General features: G+C 37.9%; 1 protein-coding gene across 1 annotated transcript in view; it reads right to left on the bottom strand.

Annotated features, from left to right (window-relative positions):
* PRKG2 (protein kinase cGMP-dependent 2) overlaps positions 1–14631 on the bottom strand; it is a 109662-nt gene that overhangs the window by 75860 nt on the left and 19171 nt on the right. Inside the window, exon 3 of the mRNA XM_056111288.1 lies at positions 3667–3833. Within this exon, the coding sequence (XP_055967263.1) occupies positions 3667–3833 (167 nt within the window). The remainder of the gene's footprint in view (positions 1–3666; positions 3834–14631) is intronic.

Raw genomic sequence — 14631 nt, 5'->3', positions numbered from 1 at the left:
ATACCAGCAAATGTTGAGGATTTGATGCCATCGTAATACTGGTAGAAAAGTTAAAACGTGCAACCAATTTAGTAGTAGTTCTCTTACAAAAGTAAATATGTTCTTACCATACAGCATACACCCATACAATCATACAACCTAGAGATTAAGTTTATTAGCATTTATTCAAAGGAGTTAAAAACTTAGCTCTACACAAAAGCCTGCACATGGATATTCACAGTCGATTAATTCATAAGTGTCAAAACGGGGGTGGAGTGGTGGTTAGCTCACAGGGCTGGAATGGAGGTCCCTGAGTTCAACACTTCACTCTATGTGGCCTCCTAAGCAGTACTGGGTGTCGCCCCAATGGTCTCCAGCACTACTAAAGAGTTACCAGTTCCCCTAAAATAAAAGCCTAAAACTTTGAAATAACTAAAATTTCTTTCAGTAGACAAATGTATACATAATCTCTCTAGGTAACAGAATATTAGTACTAAAGAGAATTGATGACATAAAAAGGCCATAAAAAGGCATGAAGAAACCATAAAGGTTTAGCACTAAGTGAAAGAAATCTGAAAAGGCTATCCAGATAACATTCTGAAAAAGAGGAAATACAGAGACAAAAAAAGACCATTCACAGCTGCCTGGGGGGTGCCAGCTGTGCTAGAACAACCTAGAACTTCCACCACGCAAATCAAGAGCTCCTCTACTGAACATACCCTTATTCTGGAACACCCAAGATTTTTAGGGCAACTGAAAATACCATGATGTGTAGCACTGCACTGCCCTGAAGCACTGTCCTCCTGTTGTTCATCGATTTGCTTGAGCAGGCACCAGTAACGTCTCCATTGTGAGACTTGTTGTAACTGTTTTTGGCATATTGAATACGCCATGGGTAGCTTGCCAGGCTTTGCCGTGTGGGCAGGATACTCTCAGTAGCTTGCCAGGCTCTCTGAGAGGGGTGGAGGAATCGAACCTGGATTGGCCGCATATAAGTCAATCGTCCCACCTGCTGTGCTATCGTTCCAGCCCACCATGATGTGTAGGATATTAAAAAGATATGCCATTATGCATTTGTCCAAACCTATAATTCTATAGTATGCGATGGCCGGAGAGAGAGTGTAGCACGGAAGGTGCTGCCCTTGCATGCGGCTGACCTGGGCTGTACTCAATATGGTCCCTGATTCCTGAACACGGAGCCAGGAGTAAGACCTGAGCACAGCCAGGTGTGACCTCAAAACCAAAAAACTTTAAAACAGCAGGAAAAAATATCCCATAGTATGCAGAACACTAAATATAGCCTTTGGGTGATTACAATGTGTTAATGTAGGTTGATACTTGGTTTAAAAAAAAAAAAGTGTCCCATTCAGATGAGTAATGTGGATAAATGGAGGAGGCTCCAGATATGTGGGGGCAGGAGATATTTGGGAAATCTGTTCCTTCTTTCAATTTTCTTGTAAACCTAAAACTGCTCCAAATAAATAAAGCTCTATATAAAAAAAGAAGCATGTTTTACACAAATCTTCATCTAGGCCAAAGGATGAGGGGAAGGACAGACATACATTTAGACAGCCACTTCACAATTCCTTTTGCTCTGGAAGATTTTTCTTTCCCTTCAAAGAAATGCAAATAAAACCTTACCTAATGAAAATCATAGACAAAAATGTCCTATATTTCTAGACAGGAGATAAGAGAACGTGGTCATTTACGTTTCCTTACCCAGCTTTTATCTTTACCCAGCGTTTCTTTTTCTAATTCAGCACTGTGCTGCTGAGTCAATTCTATCCATCCATTCACTCAACAAATCTGATTTAAGTGCCTATTTATCCCAGAAACTGGGCCAGCTGCCAGAGAGATAGCGTGAGAGTGAATGAAACAGAAAAGACACATACCCTGGCAGAATTCTAGTTATATCTAGTAAAAAATAAGCTCTGTTTCAACTCCAAGTACTACAGATGAGATGTCAATTTAATAATTTCTCATTACAACTATATTTTATTTCATGAAAATCACTTACTGAGTCTATGAAGTGTATATCATGGATCTTAATACATTTCAAGTGTTTTATTTCCTAATGATGTTGGACCACAGAATTTGAACAAAACTGAAGAATTATGTGAAATACCAAAAGCTTAAGCTAATTATGCTTTTACTATTTGCTAGTAAGACGATTTTATGAGTAAGATTTTACTTAACAAGTAAATTTGCTCCTTTTTTAAATCAAGCAATATAGTCCTTAAATAATGCCATAATTAATTCAAGCAAGAAGTGTTCAATTTTCATTTTGCTGTGTGCTCTCGCCTTCATTTCAATGGCTGTATTGATGCTGACTTGAGTTCAAACACTTCTCTCCCTGAGCCTTTCATCAGAGTTACTGGCAAGGAACAAAATAGCCTGGCATCAGTGTCTCATCCTTTCCTAGCAGACTCCATAAATATTTATTGACTTTATGACCTATCTTCTCCTACCAGAATATTCTATTGTTGCTAAAGCAGAAGTGAAGCATAGAAAGAAGAAAAAAACTGCTCTTGAAGGTTACTAAATCAGGATTATAATTGACTTCTTCGGTAGAAAAATTTCTTGAAAATAGAAAAGATGTATATCAGCTATCAGCAACCAATAATTACAAAACCTAAAAGTTTAGAAAATCAGTATGTGAAAGCAATTTCTTATATGCTGTACCTAGAGTGTTGTTTAATTTGTTTCGACAGGTGACTTCTGCCCAAAAGAAAACAAGGATCATCTAGGTTTTGCTTAGGCCATCAGGAACTACAATACCAAACAGAGATTATAGCATTTCTCAGGGAACAGTCTGTCTAGTCAACCATTTCCAGTAAGACTCAACAAATTGAGGCAATTAAAAAATTTGACAAGAGACTCAATAACCATAAGCAAGTCTTTTTCAAATAACTTCTTGCTTCAATATGTAAAATTTGTGGGGAGAGGGAAGGAGCAGTTCTATAAAATATTCAAATTTGAAAAATAAATCCTTTGGCTAGCTAAGCATTGGAGACTGTTCCAATGTGTAAACATTTTCAGTGAGCTATCTCTCTAGCCTATAATCTCAAAATTTTCTATTTGTCTATTGATTAAACATACCTAAATCATATCTTTAATACCTGCATTTATAAAATTTATCAAATATTATAATGATATTTATTTTATGAATATTTGTGTATGTAGCCAAAATACTTTGCAGAACCCTCCAAATAACTTTTTTTTCTTTTCCCCTGGATCAACTACCTAAAAATGTGTCAACATAAGCAGCAGTACACTGAATATAAATATTTTTGCTAGCTGTTGAATAATGATACCATGATTCAAAGTGTAGCTCCTGAGTAAGATTGCCAAGATCTGCATCTGCCTCTACCATCAGATGCTGTGTGGTCTTGGTTAAGTTACTTAACTTCTTAGAAATAATAGTAACATGGAGATAACAACCCTAGTCCAACAGAGTTGGTGAGATGAAATGAGATCTATTAAGTGCTCAAAATGACATGTAGAAAGCATTCAGTAAACAGTAAAAAAAAAATCACTGTGATTGAATCAATCATGTTACGATTTCATAGCTTGTTCTGTTACATTTTCAACAAATAGGACAAAATATTCTGTGTTTTTATAAATGTTCACAAAAAATATTAGCAAAACATTTGTTGTATGAGTATTGGAAAAAAATCTAAAACCTACCTGCCAGTACAAAAATATGGTTTCCTGGTTCTCCTTGCTTAATAATGTAACTCCCTTGCTGGTAATTTCTTCCATACATGCATTCCACCATGTCTTTGATCTGCTGAGGATCTAGCCTCTTCAGAAACTGATTTTTATTAAGGGCATCGGTAATGAGCTTCTTCTCACTGGAATAACAAAAGAAATGTTAGTTATAATGAAGATCCATATTTTGCTCTTCAGATTCACATTTCTGCTTTTTTTTTCTAGTCCACTAAATGTCTTCCCCTTGCAATTATCACATTTTACATATAAAAGCTGAAGAAACATTTCTGAACATTCCTATGATTATGGTAATTATTACTACCCTTACTACTCCTGATAAGGTTACAAATGTAGAACTCTCAGGAAGCCTAGATGCATTACAGATTACATGATTTCTAGATGAAAAACATGTGCATATGACAGATACAAAGAGGAATATTCAAGAGACTAAGACACAGTATTCACTGTATCCACACAAGCACAGATAGCACTGTGGTACTAGTTATTTTATATCTTATTTAATCCTCATTCCCATTGTGAAAGATAATTACTATTCCTATTGTATAGCATAGTCAACCAAAAGATAAGAAACAACTTATTTCTTAAACCTTTGTCTGTAAGGGCCAGAGAGATAATACAGCAGGTAAGGCACTTGATTGCACGTGCCTGACCAGGGTTCAGTTTCCAGCACTACATTATGCCTTCCCCAATATCCCTTGAACCTGCCATGAATGATCCCTGAGCACAGAGCCAGGAGTCGATCTGAGCACTGCAGGGATGGCCCCAAAACCAAACAAACAAGCCTAAGTATGCAGTGTGAAGTCTGAGCTACTTTCACTCTTTTGAGTACCTCTTCTGAGATGAGTAAATTAGCTCCCTTGGGGGTCCTTAGCTTTCATGCCATGAGGGGGCTTATGGTGGTAGTTTACTTGGGTTTATAGGTTTTCATTCTTAGTATGTCTCGATTAGACAGATTTATATTCCTGCCTCACAGCTTTCTCCAAATCCAAGGTTCATTTGTCCACATGCCTTTTTTTTTTCAGAGAAAGAAGTAGCTCAAAATAATTTCCCAGAGTTCATTACCAAAAATTCAAATATTTAATTAACATATATACAAATCATAGAACTACTGAACTGGAAAAAAATTGCCATTTAAGCTCAGTAAAGATATCTGCACAATATTTTTGACTGCACAATTTATTTGCTCAAATTCAGCACTATTTTAATAGGATTTTTTCATGTTTATTTCTTTAATTCAGACTAGATTTATTATTTAACAATTGGTGATTTTTTTTCTACATAGAAAGTTTTCAAACACAATGTAAAATTTCATAGATGATGCTTCCTTCATTTATCTTATCTATGGATCATTAAGCTAGATAAAGGAAACAGAAGAAGTCTTGTATAAAATTTCCTTCTTTCTTAAGACTTCATCCTCAGTGCTCAGAACAGGATATACACCTCAAATATTGCATCTCTCTTTATACCATTAATAGTTTGAAAGACTGTATTCAACAAATTCAGAATATACATTCTTTTCGAGTGTACATGAAAACTGACCATATAGTGGACCATGAAAAGCAAATCTCAATTTCACAGGACAGAATAAGACAGATTATATTTATTGAGTACAGTAGGTATAAACTAGAAGTCAAAACTGAAAAAGTATTCAGAAATTTTTCAAATTGTTGGCTATCGAGCAAGAACTTCTAAATAGCCCTTTGATTAAAAAATACATCAAACAGGAAGTCAGATTTATTGAATAAATAACCAGAACAATTTCAAACTTGTGAAAACAGTGAAGTCAATTCTAAAGAAAAATGTATAGCTTTAAGTAGCTATAACAGAATAGAAGAAAGATTACAAATGTCTTTGTTTTGTACCAATTCAAAGACCAAGAAAAAGAAAGGTAACTATAAAGGGAAAGAAAAATTTAAAAAAGGAAAAGTTTAAAAAAGAAAAGAAGGGGCTGGAGTGATAGTACAGTGGGTAGGGCGTTTGCCTTGCACTCGGCCAACCCGGGTTCGATTCCCTGCATCCCATATGGTCCCCTGAGCACCGCCAGGAGTAACTCCTGAGATCAGAGCCAGGAATAAACCCTGTGCACTCCCGGGTGTAACCCAAAACTCAAAAGAAAACAACAAAAAAAGAAAAAACAAAGTTACAGAAAAAGAAATGAAAAAACATTCAAAGAAGAGAAACATCATTGTCCAAAATAATTTATTTGAAAAATAAATAGAATGGATAAATCCCTGACAAGAAAGTAGAAAAATGTTTAAATAACAACTTTGAAAAACAGTTTAAATAACAACTTTGAAAATAAGAAAAAATAATTATATATTATATATATGCAAAAAGAAATCTTATGATATTTTAAAATATTTAAAAATTTTATATGGAATAAAAAACTCTTTGAAGCATCAAGCATACCAAATCTAACTCCAAAAATGCAAGTTGAATTGGCAAAGCAAAAATTAAATAAAAACTACCTTACAAAAAAATACAGATCCAGATGACATGATTACTAAGTATTCGATGTATTAAAGAAAATATTGTTAATGCTATGTGTTATTTTACTAAAAAATTAAAAAGTCTTTTACCCAAATATTTCATAGTTCTGGGAAAGCCTGATGCCAAAACCTACATTACAAGAAAGGTAATTCAAAATTAATATTCCTCATGATGATGTAAAAGTCAAACTCAAAAATAAGTATGAGAGGTAAGTATTATAATTCAAGCTAAAAATCAATGTAATTAACCTTATGGGAGGAGGGGAGAAAAACTCAATTCTTATATTATAAAAGAAAGTACTTGGGGTGGTTCAGGGTACCCCTCCCCACAGTGCTCAGGAGGCCAGGGGTTCCCTCACAGCCAGGGGTCCCCTCACCCCAACTGGGCTGGTGGTTCTGTGTTTGGACCTGAGGTGGTGAGGTTGCTCATGGCCTGCAGTCCTATACTGGGGGGTTACTGAAGGCTCCTCAGCAGTGCTCGCTGCCATCCAGAGCTGCACAGTAATGCACAGGGGTCAGTCACTGCAAGATAGATGCCTTCACTCTGTACTAGGACTCTGACCACAAGAAGGAATTCAATCAAACTGCACACCTACTTAGAGTTCTTAACTTTTATAAAGAGCTCAACTCAGGAGGAGGGACTTTTCTTAATCTGATGAAAAAAGATATTTATACAACAAAGCAAAAATAGGATTTTGTATCACATAGTCATGTATCTAAAACTTCCTTTAAGACAGCAGAAGTGGGACACTTCATTTTGACCTTGAATCATAAATCTGAGTAAATTAACAAGTTTAGATTAAAAAGAAATTTTTCAGGGCTAGAGAGTGCAGCAAGTAGAGTGCTTGCATTGAGTGTGGCCACCTAGGTTCAATTCCTGGCAATCTGTGTAAATCCCCAATTCCTTCCAGGAATGATCACTGAGAGCAGAGCAAAGAAAAAAAGAGAAAAGATTACTATCAAAGTTAACAAGGAATTTAAGTAATCTTACTGATTATCATCACTAAAATTATTCAACTGTATTTCTATAGTCCAGCATCAAGTAACTAAAAATAATAATATATTATCAGTTGAAAACATGAAAAAATCAACAACAACCAGCTACTGTGGTACTATTAAGAGAAATTAAAGAAAATCTGAATGAATCAAGGCACATACCAGATTTTTGACTCAAAGACTGTGAATTTTTAGTTCAATTCAAATTGATCAGGATCACTCAAATTCCACTGAGTTGCAAAGAATCTTTTTTATAAAATTGACAAACTAATTCTAAAATCTGTGTAGCCGTACTAATGCCCAAAAATGGGGGATCAGGGGAAGTTTACAGTGGTTAAAGCTATTTACATATATGCAGCCCAAATCCTGGTGCCTTTCGAAGCACCACATACGGTCCCTCAAGAAAAGCCAGGAATAATTCCTGAGCAGAGAGCCTGGAGTTCAGTGGCCAAAAATCAAAAAAGCAGAACAAAATAAAAAGTTCTGAGAATGAAAAATGGCTAACCGAATGTTGGAAAAGAACAAAAATACTGGGATCCTTTTTTTTTTGGCTGCTTTATACATATAAATACATATATTCAAGTACATATAAACTTGAATCACTGTGAGATCCTTACAAAGCTTTCATGATTGAATTTCATTCATACAATGATTAAACACCTGTGCCTCCACATTTTCCACCACCAATGTCCCAAGTATCTCTCCAGCCATCCCCACCCCATCCAATCCCCTTTCTCTATGGCAGACAATTTCCTTCTTATTCTCTCTTACTTTGGGGCATGATAACTTGCAATATAAATACTGAGAGGCTATCACATTTGGTCCTTTATCTACGTTCAGCACACATCTCCCATCCCGAGCAATCCCTCCAACCATCACTGACTTAGTGATCCCTTCTCTATCCCAGCTGCCTTCTCCCCCAGCTCATGAAGCAGGCTTCCAAACATGGATCAATGTTCCTGGCCCTTGTGTCTACTGTCCTTGGGTGTTAGTCTGATATTATGTTACTTTATATTCCACAAATGAGTGCAATCATTCTATGTCTGTCCCTCTCTTGCAATACCAGTGCAGCTAGCAGCCGACTTTGAGCAAACAATGAGTAGAGATTGGAAGTGAGCAGGCGAGACTTTGGAGGTGCTGACAATGTTTTATTCCTCAATCTGTTGTTGAGTAATATGTTCACTTTATAATTTATATGTTCACTTTATAATTTGTAGACAATTAAAAAGTTATTTTAAAATAATACGTGGGGTCAGAACAATAGCACAGTGGGGGAGGGTGTTGGCCTTGCTCTTGCCTGACCCCAGTTTGATCCCTGGCACCCCATATGGTCATCCACACCCGACAGGAGTGATCCTTGAGTGCAGAGCCTGGAGTAAGTCCTGAGCACCCTGGGTGTGGCACAAGACTCAAGTAAGTAAGTAAGTAAGTAAATAAATAAATAAATACATAAGAAATAATATATGTATAGCTTTGGGGTCTGAAATCCTAGTTTCAAATCCCAACTCTGTCATTTCCTAGCTGTGTGACAATTCACTTAACTTTTCTGAATCTGTTTTCTCCTCTCGGACTAGAGCCTAGAAATCATACCTTCTTCACAGTGTATTATGCTCATTCACTAAAATAAAGTACTAGTAAATACTTAGTAAATGGCAACATGAATAGTGGTTGGCAGTGATCAGTTACTGCATATATGACATGAGGAGGGGAATAATGGAATGGAAAAAGTTCTGGAAATCACAAAGCAAAATAAAAACAGACACAGCCAAGACCCTCTACTCAGTTCAAAGTTCTTCCCATAAGGCTGGGTCTTGAATACAAGCTTGTCAGTGGCAGCATTAGCAATCTCTTGAAATCCTTTAATATCCCTAACTGACATAATCAACATTCTCTGCAGCTATAAATTCTTGTCCTCTAAATTGCTTCAGGAAGTTTAATTTGTCAAAGTCCACTGACAGTTCTTGTTCTGCTGGGCCCTCAATCTTCCTCCTCGGGTCCGCTTATTAGTGGTGTTCTCACAGTTTGTTTTGTCAGATGAAGAATGTCTCTTGCAATCTTCTTTGCCTAAGGATCTTTGCCCAAAAGCAGGGGCCAGCAGCCACTACCTTCTTTCGTATCTACAGGGATTTCTTGTGAGCCTGTTTCCATAGCTTGATTTCATAGACATAAATAAAAAGCACATTGTGAAGCATACTTGTAAGGGCACAGTAGCTGGACTGAGAATGTCACAGTTGATTCCCAATTCTGCTAGTTATTATCTGTGGAACCCTAAAGCCCCAGTTAATCTGTTCTCACAGCAATAAATACAGTCCACAGGTCATAGGACTTCTGTGAGAATCGAATGAGTTGACAGTTTAAAGCAAGCATAGAGAAGAGAACCCGACTCTTACACTACATTACATACTGTATGGCGATTGCTGGTATAAGTCCGCGTCTTCCCAGCAACTTAAAACCCTTGATTTGGATCAGCTCTGAAAGTGAGGCTTAAGGCCTGCCTTCTGTACTTGGGAAGGCCCTTTCGCAAAACTCCTAAAAATGTAGCATCCCCCTCCCACCCCCGCCACCCTTGCCTTTCCTGTGTTCCCGGAATACAAGACTGCAATATTATTTTAATCTCCCCAAAGAGATTGTGACTTTCAAGGACATAACTAGACTTCTTCATACTTTTACAAAAAAAAATTTAGTATCGTGCCTAAAAGGGTAGGAACGCAACAAAATTAAGAATGCTAAAGGACATCCAAAATTCTTCTAGTTGACCAATCCTGGGAACAGAGACAGGAGTTGATGTGGAAAATGTCTGTCAGCTAAGAAACAACAGATAAGAAACAGGGTAAACATCTAATTTTAGCTTTCCCAAATTTTTCTTAGTGATAAATCAACAAGAAAAGTAAGCCTTAATAGGCTCACAAGTCCATGGAAACAAGCATGGAAAGAAAAGGTCAGGCCATGGGTAATCAGAAAACAAGCAGGACTCTTTCCTGTCAACTCTCTTACCTTACTGCCCGTGGAACTAAGAACAGTTGTAATTCAATTTAATCACATTTACTGTTATTTCATGCTCTCAACAAACCCTGCTTTCTACCTCTTCTAAATATATGCAGATACTCTAATTCCCTGGAGCATCCAAGAACAGAGTTTAATAATGAAATGTTGAAAACAACCAAAACTTACAAGGAAGTTAATCTGACAACTTAATGATATGCATAAACATCATTGTGCTGCATGCTAATTAGAAATGGTCAAGAATAGCCGGTAAAGTCTGTAATGAGTATTGTTCATAGGCCATCAGACTGAATATTTTGGGAGTCAATTGCAAGGAAACTTGTTCATAAGACAAAATGTACATCCTGTTAAATTCCTGCACAGCAGAATCATCAAGGGAGCTTCTGACAATTCTGACAGAGGGCACCTTCACCTCAACCAATATAATCAGGCCTCTGGGAGTTGTTGTGGGTATCAGTATATTTTAATACTCTCAAAGGATTACACTATGCATTTAATGTGTAGTATCACAACTACTTACAAAAAAAAAGTCAGAGCATAAAATGAGGCCCCCATAGCCATGCTACCGGACTCCACGCCAGGCTGTTTTTACTTAGGGTGCCCTAGAGAGGGGCTCCCTGCCCCCAAGGGACTGAGCCCCAGCAGCTGACTGCCGCCATGCTCCAGGTCACTTTCTACATGCTTGGGTCGAGCCTCACACCTGAGTGAAGTCCCACAGAACCCAGGTATTGTGGAACTTTGTGGCCTTAAACTCTGGACTCAATGGGACCCAGGAGAGATTTTTTTCCCCTCTCCTGTTTCCCCCAGTCTCCAGGGACCCAGGGGTCACTCCCATAAGCCACCTCCTGCAGGCACCAGATAATCTCCTCAGCCACCATCCTCCAGATCCCACAGCTGCTTCTCCCAGAAGGGAGTATAAAATGAGGCCCCCCCCATAGCCATGCCACTGACTCCAAGCCCGGCTGTTTTCACTTGGCACCCCAGACATCACAAGACATATCACAAGACACTCCCTACCCATTTTCCATAGTTGCCACACCATAGTTGATGGGGTTCAGACAGTAGACAACCAATCATAGAGGGAAATATATATATATATATATATGTATATATATATGTATATGGGCTGGAGCGATAGCACAGCAGGTAGGGCGTTTGCCTTGCATGCAGCTGGCCCAGGTTCAATTCTTCCACCCCTCTCAGGGAGCCTGGCAAGCTACCAAGAGTATCCCACCTGCACGGCAAAGCCTGGCAAGTTGCTCATGGAATATTCGATGTGTCAAAAACAGTAACAGCAAGTCTCACAATGGAGACGTTACTGATGCCTGCTCGAGCAAATTGATGAACAATGGGAGGACATTGCTACAGTGCTATGTAATATCCTATAGAATGTCATAATGGCTCCTGCCAAAATAGAACAATCTTCACACTGTTTTCTATATGAACACTTGTAAGCATGTTCAGAAGTTGTTCATAACAGACAACACAAAATATATTCTTTTGTTTGTGTTTTGGGACACGTATTGGGGCTTGGGATGGAAACATCCCGAATTTAGTGGTGGGAAGGTGTTATGGTGGTGGGATTGGTGTTTGAATATTAAATGTAATCAAATATTGTGAACTAAATTATAAAATAATTTTTTTTAAAAAAAGGTCAATGATAACAGAACCTGAGGGTCTACCTATAGAACTGAGTTTGCTAAGTGGAAAGGTGAGAGTAGGGGAGGGTGAGAGATGGGGACAGAAATGTAGGCACCCTCATCCCCTGATCATGCTCTTAGATTCCTGAAACATGAATATCAACAAGATTGCAGATCATAGTCTTAAAATTTTTTTAAATAATCTATTTAAAACAAAACTGAAAACCAGAAAAGGGAGTTTGAACTTTTCCTTTCTCTCTGTCTTCCCTCAGCACTGGAACTAAGACTCCATTGAAAAAGACACATCCAGCAAACAATTACTTTAAGTAATCAATAATCATTGATTAATAACAATTTATGCCTGTAGCCATAAGACTTTGACATATTAAATTTCCCTTTATATCCTAAAAAATATATACAGAAATAAGGGAACTTATAGCTCTCTTCTTTCTATTCCCATCATCTTGCATGAAACTTGAAACATGGTCAGACATTTGAAATCTTGGGGTCAAGTTCGCCCCAGAAAGTTTTGTTTAATTTTTAATTGTGGTAAAATCTACATCACAAAAATCAGGCCATTTTTAACCAACCATATTTAAGAGTATAATTGAGTAGTTGTATGTCTATTTTCATTGCTTTGCAACTCTTGTCACGTTCCATGTCCAAGACATTTTTCATCTTCCCAAACTGTGGCTCTATACCCACTAAACAATGATCCCCAATCTCCCCTTTTACCACCCTCCTAGCAACTTCAATTCCACTCCATACCATTCTGAATTACACCCAGTAAGTGCATAATATAAGAGAAATAATGCTGTACCTTTGAGACTGAATTATTTCACTTAACCTAATGAATGAAAGATGAATTTTCTTCCTTTTTTTAAGCAGACTGGGTACTGGAGGTCTTCAGCTGTGGGGCTCTGCTTGAGGTGGGGAGGGAAACTTAACCCGCCTCCCTCCAAGGGGCCCCCGTGAAGACATCCTGGCGTGCGGGCAGGAGACTTTGTCACTCTCTTCTGGGAGCTTTGTTTTATAGTCTCTGGATCTTGTCCATTGATGGGATTTCATGGTGCATTGGGAAAGACTAGTAAGGAGAAGTTGCTAAAAATCTCAGGGCTAGGACAAATGCAGACATTATTGGTGCCTGCTTGAGCAAATCAATGAATAACGGGATGACAGTGATACAGTGATTTAAAGCAGAACACTATCTCAATGCTGTTTGCTTATTGGTTCTCCCAAAGATGGCCAATTGGGCTATTTTCATCTTCTGGCTATCGAGTTGCTAATAACATGAGTGCACAAGACTCTAGACTTTTAAAAACGTGCAACATTCCTGAAACCCATGGCTAACATCCTTAACCACAGAATCTCACAACAGAAAAGTAAGAAGGGTGAACACATGAAAAATTCTAAGATGATCCCCTAGTATTTGCTACTGAAGAATTTCCCTACCACCAATGTGACAATAACAGTTGGAAATGATCATTGTGGACAGGAACTGAGTGTTGAAAGTAGGTAAAGGGATATACCTGATATCCTTTCAATTATCTGTATTGCAAACTGTAAGGCCCACAAGGAAAGAGAGAAAGAGACAGGGACAGAGAAGAAAAGTGCCTGCCAGAGTGGCAGGTATGGGGTGGGGAACGGAGGGAAACTGGGACTATTTGTGGTGGAAGAAGTATACTGGTGAAGGGATGGATACTGGAAAATTTATGACTGAAATCCCATCATGAACAACTTTGTAACTGTGATTCAAAAAGAAAAATTTACAAAGGAGAAAACAAGAATTTCCCTGCCTGGGAATGGATATGAAAGCTGTGAATTACTTTTTCCCAACTGAATATGGCATTTGTGGCATAAGGGTTATACTATGTATGTTATGTAAGACTTCATCTTAGCAAAGTAGAGAGATTCCCGAGGTAGAAAGGAGCTGGTAGAAGGAAGCTTAGAGAGCCTGTAAGAGGGAACTTCCCTCCAGAAGGCCCTGCATCAGAGGCTGAGGGCAACCTTCAGCTGACAGTCAGCAAGAAACTGAAGACTGCAGCCACAAGGAACTTATCTCTGACATGATCACATGAACTTGGAAGAACAAATAGACAGTTCTGGAAACAAAACTGAGACCATTCCTGCAGCATGTGAGACTCTAAGCAGATGACCATAACAGCAGGTCTAGATTCCTGACCTATGGAAACACTTGAGATTTCAAGCTGATAAATCTTTAGTAATTTGTCATGTGGTCATAGATTTTTTTGTTCCAAGTTTCTCTCTCCTAGAAGTTTCATGTGGTATCTTGCACTGATCAAAGTTTATCTCATTTTTTTTCCTGTCCGGTATGAGTGGATTAGGACTATAGATCTTCCTGTCCTATTTTCCCAAGCTTGATCTACAAACTCCCAGAGAACATCAAAACTGTCAATTAAAATTAACCTGGCATGACAAGCACTCTTGGAAGAACTAAATAAAACTGGTAGTTACTGAACACGTTAGTAAAATCAATATCATGTATAAGAGAATCTGGTCACTCCTAGATGCAGACTTAAAAAAAAAATCCTGGCAAACAGCACTAACAAATATAGATCCAACGAGTACTTCTAAAAGTCAGGAAGGGGAGTTGGTTGTAAAAACTAGCCAAGAGATAAACACAAGAAATTAATCTATCACTTTTGAGGTATTCCGAAGGAAATCTAAACACCGAAAAACTTTATCCTTGGCTTCAGATCTGTTCCTCTTCTTGGTAAAGTTATCTGTTCTTGAATTTTTGTTTGCTTGTTTCAAGTCAGATGACAAGAGCT

This window comes from Sorex fumeus, unplaced genomic scaffold (assembly GCF_029834395.1).
Source record: "Sorex fumeus unplaced genomic scaffold, SorFum_2.1 ptg000013l, whole genome shotgun sequence".
In the NCBI taxonomy this organism is placed as follows: domain Eukaryota; kingdom Metazoa; phylum Chordata; class Mammalia; order Eulipotyphla; family Soricidae; genus Sorex; species Sorex fumeus.
Note: the sequence above shows the minus strand (reverse complement) of the source record. Positions and strands in the feature narration are given on the sequence as shown.